Source organism: Dreissena polymorpha, chromosome 9 (genome assembly GCF_020536995.1).
Source record: "Dreissena polymorpha isolate Duluth1 chromosome 9, UMN_Dpol_1.0, whole genome shotgun sequence".
Lineage (NCBI taxonomy): Eukaryota > Metazoa > Mollusca > Bivalvia > Myida > Dreissenidae > Dreissena > Dreissena polymorpha.
Genome location: NC_068363.1, coordinates 11,151,745 through 11,167,398, shown reverse-complemented (window position 1 = coordinate 11,167,398; position 15,654 = coordinate 11,151,745). Strand labels below are relative to the sequence as shown.

The window sequence follows — 15,654 nt, the reverse complement described above, 5'->3', positions numbered from 1 at the left end:
TACCAGATTGTATTTAACAAGGCCTTCGGAGACTCGGTGCCAAGAATCCCCTTCTCCCAGAGCTGATCGATGTCGGTATCACTCAGCGGATGGGCCTCCCTAGGACGGTTTTCCATACCCTAAATTGGTGATTTATATTTATTATACTGTTTCATTTATCTTTTCGACTTTATTTTTTAATTTAAATTTATTTTTTTAGTATTCTATCTTTCGTAGGCTTACAGTATTACTTTAAATGTGACTTATCGACTTTTATTTATTAACTGCAACTTTATGTCGACAGGGTATTAGTTTCGTACAGACTACACTTGGGATTTTTTCCCAATTTTGTCATAAATGATGCGTTTTCTGTTGAATATGTTATTTTGCCAAATTTCTTTTAGTTATAACCGTTCATCTCAATTTTACCTGTTTTTTAAGACTTTTTTCTTTGCATTGTAGGTGTCCCTTGTGAGTGCAAATTGGGCTCCAGTCCCTGTAATGACTGAACATCCATAGCGATGTCGTTTCAGGTACCTGTCAACACTAGCAATGATGTCACGGAGGGAGCTTGGTTCAAAATCTGTGCCATTTGATTTTTTAAGGGACAACAGGAAAGTGGCCAAATACTCATCAAGAAGAGTTGGTTCTATGTGGTGGATTTCTTTTGATTCAGCTTTTGACATTAGAAACCTTTTAAATTTGTTTATTTCAGACAAGGTCTTCGCTGCAGTCTTTTTATTTTCATTTTGGACAATGAAATCACCAACATCAGTGAGGTTAACATCTAAGAACTCTTTATTCTCATGCAGATCTAAAGTAGGGGGGAAGACATTGCTACTGGATGGTGCGCTACTACTGGGGCTGGTTTCGTTCTCAATGGTCAATTCAATTTCATTTGTGAACAAAATAGATGGATAAAACCCATATTGTTCCTGGAACTGGCTTAGTATTAATTCCATTTCAGTTGCTTGTTGCTCATGTTCATTATTTAATTCATCCCAAGTTAATTCGTCAGACATTTTGAGGGGTTTACAATTTCGCAGACGATTGTGTTCTATAGTCAAAGGGGAGCAACTCGAACTGACTCCGTCAAAGGGGAGCAACAACAACAGAACCTATTTGCAACATAGTGTTAAATTAACCTAATACTAGAAGTTTAGTGACAATAAATAACAACAAACACGTTTTTTCTACTTGTATTTGTTTTAATGTCATTAAGATTGACAAACATTTGAGATTGTTTTTATTATTGATGCACTTGGCAAATACAGGTGACGAGGTGCGTGGGGAAAAAGTAGTCCCGATTCGGCAATTGATGACGTCATTTCGTGCCATTGATTATAGCCTTGCCGTTGATTATAGATGAAATTTAATAAACGGGGCTTTAATAAACCGAAATCGCTGTCAAAGTGGGATAAATAAGATTCACACAACAATGTGTCTAGAATGATCAGTATTGCTTAACCAAGGCAATCGCCGTTGTGATGGCTAAACCGTAGCGATGTGTGTGTGTAGCGGAGGGGTGGGACAGGTAATACCAGCTGATCTAAAGTCATGAGTGTGTGCGTATTTCGCAATTAATATGGTTCTTCCGCACCTGAGGCTGCATCATGTGAACACCCATAATGTTTTTTTTTATCAATTTTGAATTCTATTTGCAATTTCCAGTTGTCTGTTTTGTATTGAAATATATTGAACGTATGGCGTTGGATTGTGCTGTGCAGGAAACCCGACTAATTATTGGTTAAATCTATAAGTAAAATAAAACACAAATCATAGAAAGTTATAAAATTCATATTCAGAAGATAGTGATATAATGGTTCCCTTCTATAATCTACGTTAACTTTCAAAGTTAGGATCAACCAATGTTGTCTAAAGGGGCGCAACATGTGCAATAAAATAAAATTTGCTTTATACGAGGTACATTTCCATAGTCGTCCGTAGCATTTCGGATCGACTGTCAATCGACATCATTCCATCATTCATTATTGTTTGACGCTTTGTGCTTGGATGATACTCACATCTTCCCATCGCGTTAAACCAACAATCACATACCCAGCATGCAATTTACGAACAAGAATGTTGCATCCGTACGCATGAACTATATCATTAAGCCAAATGTAAAAAGACATTCGTCATCAGGCACGATATAAGTGTCATCAATCATAAAAATCTTAATGATTGCCAGCTCTGTAATTTCCATTTAAAGTTCCCCATGCCTATGCATACATTTCGATTATTTATCTTGCTTTAACCCGGCGGAAAGTAATATTATATCAGCTTCCATCAACAAAGTTTAGGTCAAGTAGCCCAGGTATATATAATGCCCTATTTGATTTAATAGCGGATGATTATGTTTAAAACAAAATTCTTCATCACGAAAAAGAATTTTTTTTGCAATACTTTTCAATAAATTTACCAGTTGATGTATCATAAAAATCACATGAAATTATTTTTTTTTATACAAAAACAACATTTCCTTTTTGATGTTCTGCAACATCATGTTAAACATATTTTTTTTCAGAATCATTCGCTCAGCGTCCGCTGTTTCTGAAACCCGACTGGATTCAATGTTTGTGGATCGGCTTCATGAAACAAATAGCAACTGCATGAATTGCACACACATGACAAAGTAATTAACAATACTGATACTAATACGTACTTGTGTACGTTGATTTAATATATAATCCATCAACGACAATAGGAACACACATTAAGTTGCGTTTTGTATAATTGTTTAATAAATAGGAACAAACTTTTATTTTAAGTATATGCTTATCACTTTCATTTGATTATTATATAAACAGAATATTTTTTTATTATTATTGCTATCGCTTGCTTTAATTTCTCGAGGCCATATTCTGTCGAAAAGCTGATAATTTTTAAAACTATAAACAGTATAAGCGAATCAAACCATCCAACGTATAGTGCAGATGTAGCAAGCAACCTATTAAATTAACGAAACTTGATAGCTAGACGCCAGTGTGTGAATTTAAAACGACTTAAAATGTCGCTGTTTAATTTATGCTTACCTTGGGCAATGACACAACATGCAGACCTTCTTCATATATATATATATATATATATATATATATATATATATATATATATATATATATATATATATATATATATATATATATATATATATATATATATAGCCTTTATACCTGGCTGCCGGTTATACAAGCATACTGTCTATCGGTGGGTCTTCAAGTCGGTCGGTCGATAAACCATTTTCATTTCCTCTCAACCTTAACTAAACTTCAGGAAATGTATGTTAAGATGAACATTAGCAAGGATATGTGAGAAGGCGGTTTAATGCATGTGCGTAAAGTGTCGTCCCAGATGTGCCTTGCAGTCCGCACAGGTTAATCAGGGACAACACTTTCCGCTTATATGTTGTTTTTGTTTCAAGAAAGTCTGTTCTTAGCAACAATCTAGTTTATGCGAAAAGTGTCGTTCCTGATAAGCCTGTGCACGTTACGCTCATGCACTTCACCCCATTTTATCAGGTCGACACTAATATATTAACTGTTCAATACACTTTACAACAGTTTAGCGTAAAAGGACTACTAATTATTTTTTTATTGTCCACAGTTTTCGCTCGCTGATGTAACTGGAATATGGTAAAGGGAAGTAGTCAATAGTGTGTGTCTTCAATGTCAGAGGCCTGTTGGTCCACGGTCGCCCAAATCATTTTGGCCAATCAGAACACTGATCTTGAATCAGGGGAGAGGATAGGCTATAGTAAGTGGTGGTGATCTCCCTTTCTGTTTTGAACTTGTTTAACAAGGGTTTTTAGAGAGTCCAGAGAATTTTATTCTCGTCAGTATTTTATACTGACCAAAGCTTACATACTATAAAACAGCTGTTGTTGACCAGAGACTACGTTGCAGTTTAAGAGAACCGCGTTGCGTGACATTTAATCGTTTGAAAGTGCTCGTTTAGAATTTGTAATTTGATTTCGCGACGTTACCTATTTAAAAACTGACGTTGTTAAACTTGTTTGGAAAATCCAGGTTCGGATTGTATTTGAATTCGGGCGTTTGTTTGTTGTCGTGTTGTATTTTGAGTTTTTAAACTTCCCCAGGGTTCGTGGAACGATGTCCTTTGTTATCCTCATACCGACAATAAATAAATTTTGATTTGATTTGATTCGGGAAGCCTTTTGTTTATTCTGGAATCCGGAGAACTGCCCCCTTATTTTAAAGGTGGCGGAGAGGTGCCCCCCCCCCCCCAGCAAATCGGTAGGGGCGGAGAACTGCCCCCCCCCCTGTCAGAATTTAGTAGGCGGATATCTGCCCCCCCCCCCCCCCATCAAATCTGTAGGGGCGGATATCTGCCCCCCCCCCATCAAATCTGTAGGGGCGGAGAACTGCCCCCCCCCCCCCCCCGGTGTCATATTAGTTATTAGTTACGTAGTGAAAACAATACTTACGGGTAATTTTACGTTATCGGCGTTAGGGCTGTCACGATACGCCGTGAGCGTACCGCGGTATATCGTGGTACAGCAACACTGTATCGCGGTACGTACCGCGATATTTTACAGAATATGTATCTGTAAAGAAAACAGTTTACAAACTTTATTAAACACAATAATCAGAAAACACGGGTATCATAGTATGACTAGAAACTGTAAAAGAAACTGTAATAAACTTGATAGAAGTAGTCATTGTTATTGTTATTCGCGTCTTTTTCTAAAATGTCCGCCATGTTGTTTACAATAGCTGTGACTACGACCTGTGTAAATCGAACGCTTCAAGGGCATGTTTAAAATGCGGAGTCAGCAGGCCCAGTATTGAAAATCTGTAGCGTTCTGATTCTTCCTCGACTTATTCATAATCTTAAGATAACATGATTTGGAAGTTCCATGCTTTGAACGATCGATATTCTAAAGAAAGAAAATAAGAAATAGAGTAAACATCTTTTGTATAATTATGAACTTATTTGCAAAGGAAATCTCACCCAAATTCAAAAAAAGGTACGGACCCATACATTGCCGTATTTTAAACGTGAAAGTTAAACATCTACCAGTGGAAGCGCTTGCTTGACCTGGATATTAACGGATTATTTATTTAGCCCTTTTGAATCGCTTCTACAGTTTTCAAAACGATATCTATATCAAAATAATTATGTAATGTATTTATATATGTGCTAATATAATAATATTTTAAAAAAACCGGTGCGGCAACGCCGTACCGCGGTGCGATTTTTTTCACGACATGCACCGCGATATACCGGTATACCGGTGAATCGTGACAGCCCTAATCGGCGTACACATTTTATCCGGTAACAAATTAATTTAAGTACAAGTATATTGCCATTTATCGAACTGAATAACACAAATTGTCTAGAGGCATGTGATAATACTGTTTAAGGCCCTTGGTACGCATCTTCACCACTCACTATACATGAATGCCATGTAAAAGTCGTGTTTTAATAAGAGCGCGAAACATAGTCGAGATCCACACAGGAAACGCTTGCATGTTAATACTGGCCATGTGTCGCAACTATATATAGACGTGCAACTCAGTACTTATGGAGGAAAAGTTACATCGGAATTAATTTACATTATAAAGATAGTATTGACCCATGGAAAAAAAAACGTAACTAAACGTATAAAAAAGTAAATTAATAGGCAAAGCAAAGGCAATAATTTAGCTGACTTGAAGAAAAAAGTAAAGTGAAGTCGAATTAATAATCAATTTATTTATGTTGTTTAGTTAAATTTTAGCATCCCCAGCAAAACCCGATAATCGATTCGCCGATAGTAATTTTCTGATGGTCATATAATTTAACAGCATAATTAATTGTTTTTCACTAAGTGTATAATAATAATTTATATATCAGATTAAAGAGAATAAAATTTTCTTTATTATGGTTTTTACTTCATGAAAATCTATAAAGGATAAGTGTTATAAATCGTTGCTTAATTATTGAACAATGCGGATTATCGGCATTTTCACACGTCCGCGGTAGAGTGCAATATGGTGGACACGGTTTGGTGACGGTGGGTATTTTCCACATGTTTTGCGGTGACGTAAATCCTAATGAATATTTATGAAGTTAAATTAACCAATCAGAGGAGGAATTCCCCTTCATGATGATGCAACTTCCGTTAAAATCGGCTTGTAAACAATTGTGATACAAAGGACCAAAGTCTACGTGAATTTGTCTGAATCTTAATCGGTATGTATAAATAAATCTTATATCATTAAAAAGTACATATTCTAAGCTTTAATTTGATATATGTCATGACCAAATCGGTTCAGGTTTACCCGACCGCATTTTTGTTCAAAGTTCAGTGGTTATGAAAATCCCAAAATCTTCTCGGCCGTAGCAATGGCCGCCATTTTGAATTTCCTTCGCTTAGCGAAAAATTAACGACATATTAGCAGAATAAAGCCTCATTAAGCAAAAGAACAACAGTACAGTGGGTGTTATTCCATATATCTAATATTTAATTGTGTGTTATGTCACTAATATGGAATTTTCGTTTTGTAAGGATGTTTAAATTGTAAAAATATCTGTAAACACCACTGTATATAATCTTAGGATACGCATCATTTCGGACAGCGATTTAAAAACATATACAATAATGTACCAAATAGTTTGCGTACATTGATTGATTTTGCTTTGAATTAATAATAATTAAAATATTATATATGTATTAAGGATTTTTACTATTAAGTTGTTTCAATATTTAAATAAGTACAATATTACATGTGCAGAAAACAGAATAACTTAACTTAAGACTTAAGTAATAACCAAAAACAAACAAAGAGTAAACTTAATTGTTCAAGAAAGACTGTTATTTTAATTTATTTTATTTACTTTCAGGTGTATTTCAGTTGTAATACAGATAAGCACGAACTGGTAGTGGCACGAAACGACCATAACTCATTGACAACGCTAGCTAAAGAAACTTCAGCGAACAGTTTATATAGTATTGACATACATGTACCTATACGCTGAAGCCATCCCCGTATCAAAAATCAACCAGAGTCGTAACATATTAATGTCATGCAATAAATCAAAGATAGCTCATTTTCTTGGATACATTTCTACATATATATTGGTGAATGAATATAAATTACTGCATCAGGGAATATTTTAAGGTTCAAATATTTCAAATGCAGCTTACAATAGATGAAAATAACTCTCATCAGTCTGAAATTTACAATTTTGATGCCATTGTCGCTTTGTCACGTGACGAGTTTTCATTTGGATACTTTCGGATCGACCTTGACATTTTTAGCTGAAATTGTAAACATTACTTTCGTTTTCTGAAATCTATTATTTGTGATTAACAACTTACGTCTGGTGGATTATAAGACTGATTTCAGTGTGAATCAGGTAGTTATAAATAATATTTACATTGAGTTTGTATTTACACTACAATTTGTTTACAAAACAAGCCAGAATAATCAAAAATACCAGGAAATGTCATTCTGAATTTGAAAACACTTAAGCACATGGTACATCAGGGATCATCCTAGAGGGCGATATAGGCGACTTTGTCGCCTTACTATGCTTGATATCGCTTTCTGATTACATCAAAGCGAAAACAAAATCGCAGACATTTTCTTATATTTTCTCCTTTGATAATCTGCCGCACGTGTGCGCAATGCCGCCACTATTACTGCCATTGTTTGCTGTGTGCAATTATCGGTTATCTGTACTACTGATAGCGAGAGGATTTGCTATGCATCACTGACCGCTGATGCAAGTCGCCATGGTTTATTCAAGTTGAGGCATTGTGTACACGCCGGTCTTACCGACGTAACCATCTATGTATAGAATGCCAGGCTCCCGACCTCGTTTACAGATTTTCAATCGGCTCTTGTTATTTGTCAAGGCTGCCGGGAACCAATACAACCATTGTTCACATGATGGTCATTTATTGTTATGCTTGACGATTTGTACAACTTAAAACATAACAAAAGCTTACCAAACATTCAGCAAGGTGTTTTTTTAGGTTAGTAAATTGTAGATACATGTATTTAATGCGATACTGTAAATTGTATATATTTTGATGTATCGCTGGCTTATGTTGCTTTCTTGTAATTAATGTAAATTCTAAATTGTATATAGTTTATATATATATATATATATATATATATATATATTATATAAAGAGAGAGAGAGAGATAATACAGTTAAAAAGGAATTAACAATTTTCTGTATATTATTCCTGTAAATAACATGTTTTTACTGGTTTTTTATTTGCTACATGTATTGGTATTACTTTGAAATATTGGTAAAATAAAAGTTTTCTGTTCAAATACATGTTTGTTTAATGTCTTTATATATTATATATTAACAAGATGTACATGTAGACTATCAATGGATTAGGAACCAGTTTGAAAATTACATCAGTCCTATGAATAAGTGCTGCAGAGATGCAACGACTGATAATTAAAAAAAAACACGTACATCACACATGGTTTTTTATGGGAAAAAATAATTTGCACTTAAAGATAGACAAAAATAGACATGAAAAATGAAAAGAGCATGTCAATTTACATGTGCATACCAATTTTCATAAAGATATATTGATAAATATTTTTTTTATAACAATTTATATAAAAATATTATCAGCGTCGGTGCCGCGAATTCCTGCAAATTTGGTCTTCTACAGACCAAAAAAGTGGCTAAATTTGGTGAAAATTCCGCAACTTAAAATTCCCATAACTTTGGATCTAGTAGAGATATTTGAAAAATTCAAAGAGTTCTGAGTTTGTTTTAAGGAGCACTTTCATGATGTTATGAATAAACTAACAAGTATGGCTTTAAAAAAATCAGCTGGGGATGGCGTTAATTCATGTGAAATACAAAATAACATACATAAATACACACATTACATGCATACATACATTCACAGTTACAATCATACATTCAGACATACATTAAAAAATATATACATGCTTACATAAACGTTCAAAACATACATTCATACATACATACAATCTGCAACAGTTAGCATTTTGAGCAGATCATGTCGACATGCCAAACAAACAAAATCGGTAACAGTTGCTTTAATTAGCAGCTAATTAGGCAGGCAGAGAACTTGTTACCGTTAACGATAAGCACCGCGATCTTTTAATTGGTAGACCGGACCGACCTTAATTGTTAAGAACTTGTTAGCTTTGAATAAAGCGGCATACGGGTTTATTATATTGAACCGTCCAAATCCGTAATTGGCGAAAACAAACAAATAAATTATTGTTTTCAGCTTGCATACGGATGGATTAAATTGCATGCTAATTGTTTGTTTTGATTACGGGGAAAATATCAAATAATTCAGCCGCGAAAACTTTTTATTAGCAAAAAGTGATTTGTTTTTCTTTGTTAACATAGACGAAAATCACGTGATTATCAAGATGGCGACGTCCATGCCGAGGCAGGTATTTTTTTGCCGTTTTATAACTTTAATACTTGTACAACTTTATATTACTTTTGAAATTTCACTCAATTTCCAGACATAATAGCAAGAAAGTTACTGGCGTTATTGTCATTATAATACTCGTTTTATATATAGCCGCGAAATTTCTTTAATTAGGGGGCACTTCTCCGGGTCATCAATTCTGACAGGGGGGCAGTTCTCCGCCCCTTATTAATCAGCAGGGGGCAGTTCTCCGCCCTATAAAAAAAGAGTGAGGGGGCAGTTCTCCGCCCAGTGAAAAATCTTTGGGGGGGGGCAGTTCTCCGGGGGGCACTTCTCCTAGAGCCGTTTATTCTGTTATAGGTGAAGAACATGTCTGGTGCAGCAGCGATGTTCGTGTTCTTATTGCCGGGGATTCCAATGTCCATCGTTTGAAGTCTGCATGTCCTCCAAATGCAAGGATTGACTTTCTGCCCGTATCTGGTGAATAATTTTTAACTGTTTATAGTTGAGTGTGAGACCCAACATGTTTCTGTGGCATGCTGCTTTATATTACCCCTTTTACTGTCTTAAATAGTCTATATAAATTGCCGCCATAATCTTTTGATGATTTTTGCATTGGCATAATTATTTTAGCTACTGTCTTATACTGCAGTGGGGACGATTGAACTTTACCGGTACGCAACACTTAACATCAAACAGCGTACTCTAACCCTTAACACCTAACACATAACAACTTACGCAACACCTTATTATCCTTTTATCCTATATATTTCTTTAGTATCGGGGGCTACTGCCCCCAAACCCCCGCTTTGTCGATGGTTGTAAACAACTGCGTACCGGTAAAGTTCAATCTAGCCCTGCAGTGTTTGTTGCTGCCTTTGGAAAAAAGGTTGCTAATTTTAATATTTATTTGAAGCTTTGTGTACCAAATAATTGTTTTTATGCCCCCGGTAGGGTGGCATATAGCAGTTGAACTGTCAGTCTGTCCGTCCGTCCGAACACTTTAATGGTCATAACTTTTTCAATATTTAACATAGCACCGTTATATTTGGCATGCATGTGCATCTCATTGAGCTGCACATTTTGAGTGGTGAAAGGTGAAGGTCAAGGTCATCCTTCAAGGACAAAGGTCTAATATATGGCATATGTCCATCCGTCCGAAAACTAACATTGGTCATAACTTTTTCACTATTGACGATAGCAATTTGATATTTGGCATGTATGTGTATCTCCTGAGGCTGAACATTTTGAGTGGTGAAAGGTGAAGGTCAAATGTCTAATATATGGCGTCTGTCCGTCCATCCGAAAACTTTAACATTGGCCATAACTTGTTCACTATTGATGATAGCAACTTGATATTTGGCATGCATGGGTATCTCCTGGAGCTGAACATTTTGAGTGATGAAAGGTGAAGGTCAAGGTCATTCTTCAAGGTCAAATGTCAAATATTCCGTCCGTCCGAAAACTTTAACATTGGCCATAACTTTTTAAATATTGAAGATAGCAACTTGATTTTTTTTTATGCATGTGTATCTCTTGGAGCTGAATATTTTGAGTGGTAAAAGGTGAAAATCAAGGTCATTCTTCAAGGTCAAATGTCAAATATTCCGTCCGTCTGAAAATTTTAACATTGGCCATAACTTTTTAAATATTGAAGATAGCAACTTGATATTTGGCATGCATGTATATCTCATGGAGCTGCACATTTTGAGTGATGAAAGGTCAAGGTCATCCTTCAAGGTCAAAGGTCAAAATTTGCAATATTGAAGATAGCAACTAGATATTTGGCATGCATGTGTATCTCATGGAGCTGCACATTTTTGAGTGGTGAAAGGTCAAGGTCATCCTTCAAGGTCAAAGTTTGAATACATGTACATGGCTTCAAAGCGGTGCAATAGGGGGCATTGTGTTTCCAACAAACGCATCTCTTGTTTTTAAAGAAATGCTTAAAACTCCACTGAATATTGCTTCAATACCCAAAAAGATATTTTACCCTAACAGTTTCATGGTATTTACATGTACACGTCATGTATATTATTACACTGATAAAACATGTATTATGGAATCAAGCAAAATACCCTTTCTGCTGTAACCAAAATGGGGAAAAAGATTGCAAATCCAGAAATTTGACGCAACATAGAACAAGTGAGATAAATATTAACAAAGATAAGCTTGCTTGTCTCGAACATAGCAATGATGACTATTTTTCATAATATTCAATAACAAATGACAACTCAAGAAAAATTATTGCAAATGAAAACCAATTCCAAATGGAAGATCTTATTTTACTATGCAGGTGCAAAGTACGTGTCTGACCGGAAGGGCTTTAGAAAGCTGCTGCATCAAGAGCTGATGTCAGGTTGTTACGACATATTGTACCTGCATCTTGGCTCTAACGATGTTTGCTGCAAGGATAGCAATTTCTACCGGTATGTTGAACAGTAATTTTTCAGTTTTAGTTTTTATTTAACCTTTTTACCTTAGCTTTATTGCAGGGAACGCACTATGCTTATTGAGACACTCGAGTCTGTTCCTGGGAAGAACCAGAACTTGGTGTTTATGGAGAAGATAATGAGAACCTCCTAACTCCCTATCACTAGGCGGACACCACATCCACTACACCATTATGCTTTTACATTGGCCTGTGTTATTGAATGTCCACACCAACCCCCTAACTAGAAACCCTGGATCCGCCACTGAACAGCTTAGCAGCATGAATAAAAATGAGCTTGATCAACTTACCGGTAGTATCACTTTCTTATTAGATTTTTTTGGATTGGCATTTTAATGAAATAAAATAAGTTAGTTTCTCAAATATTTTTGTAGTTGTTTGTAACTTTTTATGCCCCCGGTAGGGTTGCACATAGAAGTTGAACTGTCCGTCAGTCAGTATGTGTGTCAGTCTGTCCGTCCGTCGGGAAAAAAAACTTCAACGTTGGCCATAACTTTTGCATTATTAAAGATAGAAACTTGATATTTGGCATGCGTGTGTACCTCATGGAGCTGAACATTTTTAATTGGTGAAAGGTCATCCTTCAAGGTCAAATGTCAAATATATGGCGTCTGTCCGTCTGAAAACTTTAACATTGGCCATAACTTTTTCAATATTGAAGATAGCAACTTGATATTTGGTGTGCACGTGTATCTCATGAAGCTGCACATTTTGAGTGGTGGAGGTTCAAGGTCATCCTTCAAGGTCAAAGGTAAAAAAATAAATACAAAGCGGCGCAATATGGTGCATTGTGTTTCTGACGAACACATCTCTATTTAATAATTGTTTGTGATGGGAAGATAATACAATGAGCAACTAATACCATTACATTATTATCCCTTGCCATAGGAGGATGGATATTGTTTTGGGGTTGTCTGTCCGTCTGTCTTTCCATCTGTCCGTCCAGCACTTTTGTGTCCAGAGCCATATCTTGGAAGTGCTTTGGCGGATTTCATTGAAACTTGGTATGAGTATATATATGGATAAGAGGATGCTGCAGGCCAAATGGCATCGTACACCATCTGTTAATAGCAGAGTTATGGCCCTTTGTTTCTTAAAAAATGCTTCTTTAGTGTCAAATATAACACTTTTTTGTCCAGAAGCATATTGGCAGGGTATATCAATTCAATGAATTTGCTTGTTATTTTTAGTTGTGTGACTGAGATCCTTGATGTTGTATTCAGTTTGTGCACTGAAATACACGTGGTGCTTTGCGTGATTCTTCCACGTGATTTTGATGTGAGAATGTTTCCCCGATGGCCACTCTCAGGGGCACAGTTGAGGAACTACTGCCAGTGGATAAGGAGCGCAAACAGCATGCTGTGGGAACTGAGTCACCATGTGCCTTCTGTGAGATACATGGACTATGCAGCAACTAAACAGGTATAGGGAAAGATCTAGAGTGAAATAGGAAGTTTCTCAGCAACTGTTGCATGGAATTTCATCATCATGAAACTTAAAATAAATATATGCATCATTATACTGCGGTGGACCAATCCCAAATTCTGTTCAGACATCCTTCTTTGCTCAAGAGATATGCCTCCTTAATTGGTGAAAATTGACTCATTGAGCAGTTTTGTTGCAATTACTGGTTTCTTAATAACTTTTACATGAAATATCATGAATTTTAAAATAGATGTATTACTTTGTGGTGGTACACTTGCACGTTTTGTTGGTTTCAGCTCTAGAAGTAAAGCCCCATAATTAAAGATATCTGCCTGTGCTGTAATATGGAAGTTAATGAAATGTATTATCATTTTTTTAGAAGTTCTTGTATAAGTTTTGTCAGGATGATCATTTTGGTCAGTTCAGAGTTGTACACTCTAATTGATTGAAACTAAAATATTTTTTCATTCGTTGAGGGAAACCAGTTCATTTAATTTGCTGCTTTAATATCTTAGTTATGTTTAAAACAAATTAGTACGGTAACTATCAATAATCAAAATTTAATTTTAAGAAGTCCCTGTACTTGTCCCATGATGGACTACATCTGAGTGCTGAAGGGGCTAGGAGGTGTTTAGCATCCATACATGACGACCTGCCAAACCAGCTGTGTGTGGAGGCTGCTGTTCAAGATCCTACAGAATGGCCAGCTCTCTCAGCCACGGAAGTACCGGTTCAGGAGCATGACAGCACCATAGCACTCTTTTCGGATATTGTGCAGACTGTGAGTTTAGTGCTACAACAAAGTGGACTGCATTTATGAGCCATAAGCAAATGTGATTTATGCACAAAACTGCAATTCTGCGTCAGGCTAAAACCTTAACATTGACTCTAAAATCAAAGCGCTTCCACCTACAAATATTCATAACAATTTGATTTTGCTGTAATGTTTATATTTTTGATTAAAATAAGCCGTTTAAAAAAAGTATAATACCTGTATTATGGTTAAATAAATTGTAGGGAGCTCAACCAGAGATTCAAGACAAGGTGGATGCAAGTGAAGTACCAGTTCCCAGGGACATTAAGCCTCAGACACATAAAATAACGGTAACTTTTCTATGCATTTAATCGTACAGATATTTCATCATTCTTAATGAACATTTATAAAGTGATTGCAATCCAGTATTGATTGCTCATATGGCTTGTTACAGCCTATAAATTAATGTTATGTCTAGAGCCGTAAAGCTGGGCACCCTGTCATGTCTCTTTTTTAGCCTCGCCTTTTTGCCCCTGATCAGCACCATAATGCCCTTCATTATTGGTAGCTGTAAGGCAATAGTTGGACTGCAGGTCCTATACTTTTAAAGCAATGCCTTTAATCATCAAAGAGCATTGTTTGTCATTAAGTGGTAAACATGAAAAGTTCAACAGATGTCTTTGTGTGAAAGCCAGACCATAGAGTTGATGTCATAACCATTCAGTTATATCAGAACATAACATTCTGTAATTGTATAAAAAATAAACTAGTTAGTTTATATAATTTTGTTTTCCATATTTTCACACACACAATTCATTCTCAGGTTGTCACAGCCAGAGCTAAGAGGTCTGCAACCAGAAATGTCAAAAGATATGGAAAGAAGGTAAAAAATACTGTTAATTTCAGATAACCCTCACTGTTTCATTGTGGAAATGTCCTACTAATTCTTAAAACAAGTTTTTTTTTGTTGAAAAAAAACCCACAACCAAACCTATTTTGAAAGTAAAATATAAGTAAAAGACCATATTAGTGTTATTATTTTGAGGACATCTTTCCTTTCTGTTGTCTTCTGCATATTATTATATAATTGTTGTTATTTTTCAAAATAGTCAACTTTGGTGGATGAGGTTTTGCACTTATGCCATGCCTGTACATGCATGTGTAAATTGTTTCAGTTGGCAAAGAAATGCCACACAAGGTATATAAAGCTTGATTGGTGCATTTGTTATTGTTGAAATTTTTGTTTGCATGTACATGCATGTGTTAATTGTTTCAGTTAACAAAGAAATGCCACAATGTTTAATGTGCTTCATCCTATAACTTTGAAACTTTATATGTAGCTGCACCTTGATGAGTTATACATGCCACACCCTTTTTTGTGTCACTAGGTCAAAGGTCAAGATCACTGTGAACTCTTAAAAAAAAGAAACTGCACCTGCAGCCGAGCGTTGGCACCTGCTATGCGGTGCTCTTGTTTTTATTCATCATCATGTTACTGGTAGTGAAATATGTGTGAAATAAATAGCCATAAAATACCGATAGGGAAAGCACAGTAAATAAATGCAGATTTATACATGTTATCAAGGAATAGGAAGCTTGTTTGGTGCATTTTGTTTTGTTGTTTTTGCTTTCGTTGAAAAAAATCTATTT

General features: G+C 35.7%; 2 protein-coding genes across 2 annotated transcripts in view; one reads left to right on the top strand and one right to left on the bottom strand.

Moving 5' to 3' along the window:
• Positions 1–3,649: 3,649 nt before the first annotated feature.
• Positions 3,650–15,654, top strand: part of LOC127846619 (uncharacterized) — a 14,843-nt gene continuing 2,838 nt past the window's right edge. Inside the window, exons 1-8 of the mRNA XM_052378050.1 lie at positions 3,650–3,732; positions 9,734–9,853; positions 11,670–11,802; positions 13,016–13,247; positions 13,822–14,031; positions 14,268–14,354; positions 14,828–14,887; positions 15,180–15,202. Coding sequence (XP_052234010.1) covers positions 11,726–11,802; positions 13,016–13,247; positions 13,822–14,031; positions 14,268–14,354; positions 14,828–14,887; positions 15,180–15,202 — 689 coding nt within the window. The 5' untranslated portion in view covers positions 3,650–3,732; positions 9,734–9,853; positions 11,670–11,725. The remainder of the gene's footprint in view (positions 3,733–9,733; positions 9,854–11,669; positions 11,803–13,015; positions 13,248–13,821; positions 14,032–14,267; positions 14,355–14,827; positions 14,888–15,179; positions 15,203–15,654) is intronic.
• LOC127846618 (uncharacterized) overlaps positions 13,740–15,654 on the bottom strand; it is a 26,026-nt gene continuing 24,111 nt past the window's right edge. The window contains exon 9 of the mRNA XM_052378047.1: positions 13,740–14,043. The gene's annotated coding sequence lies outside the window, so the exon portion shown is untranslated. The remainder of the gene's footprint in view (positions 14,044–15,654) is intronic.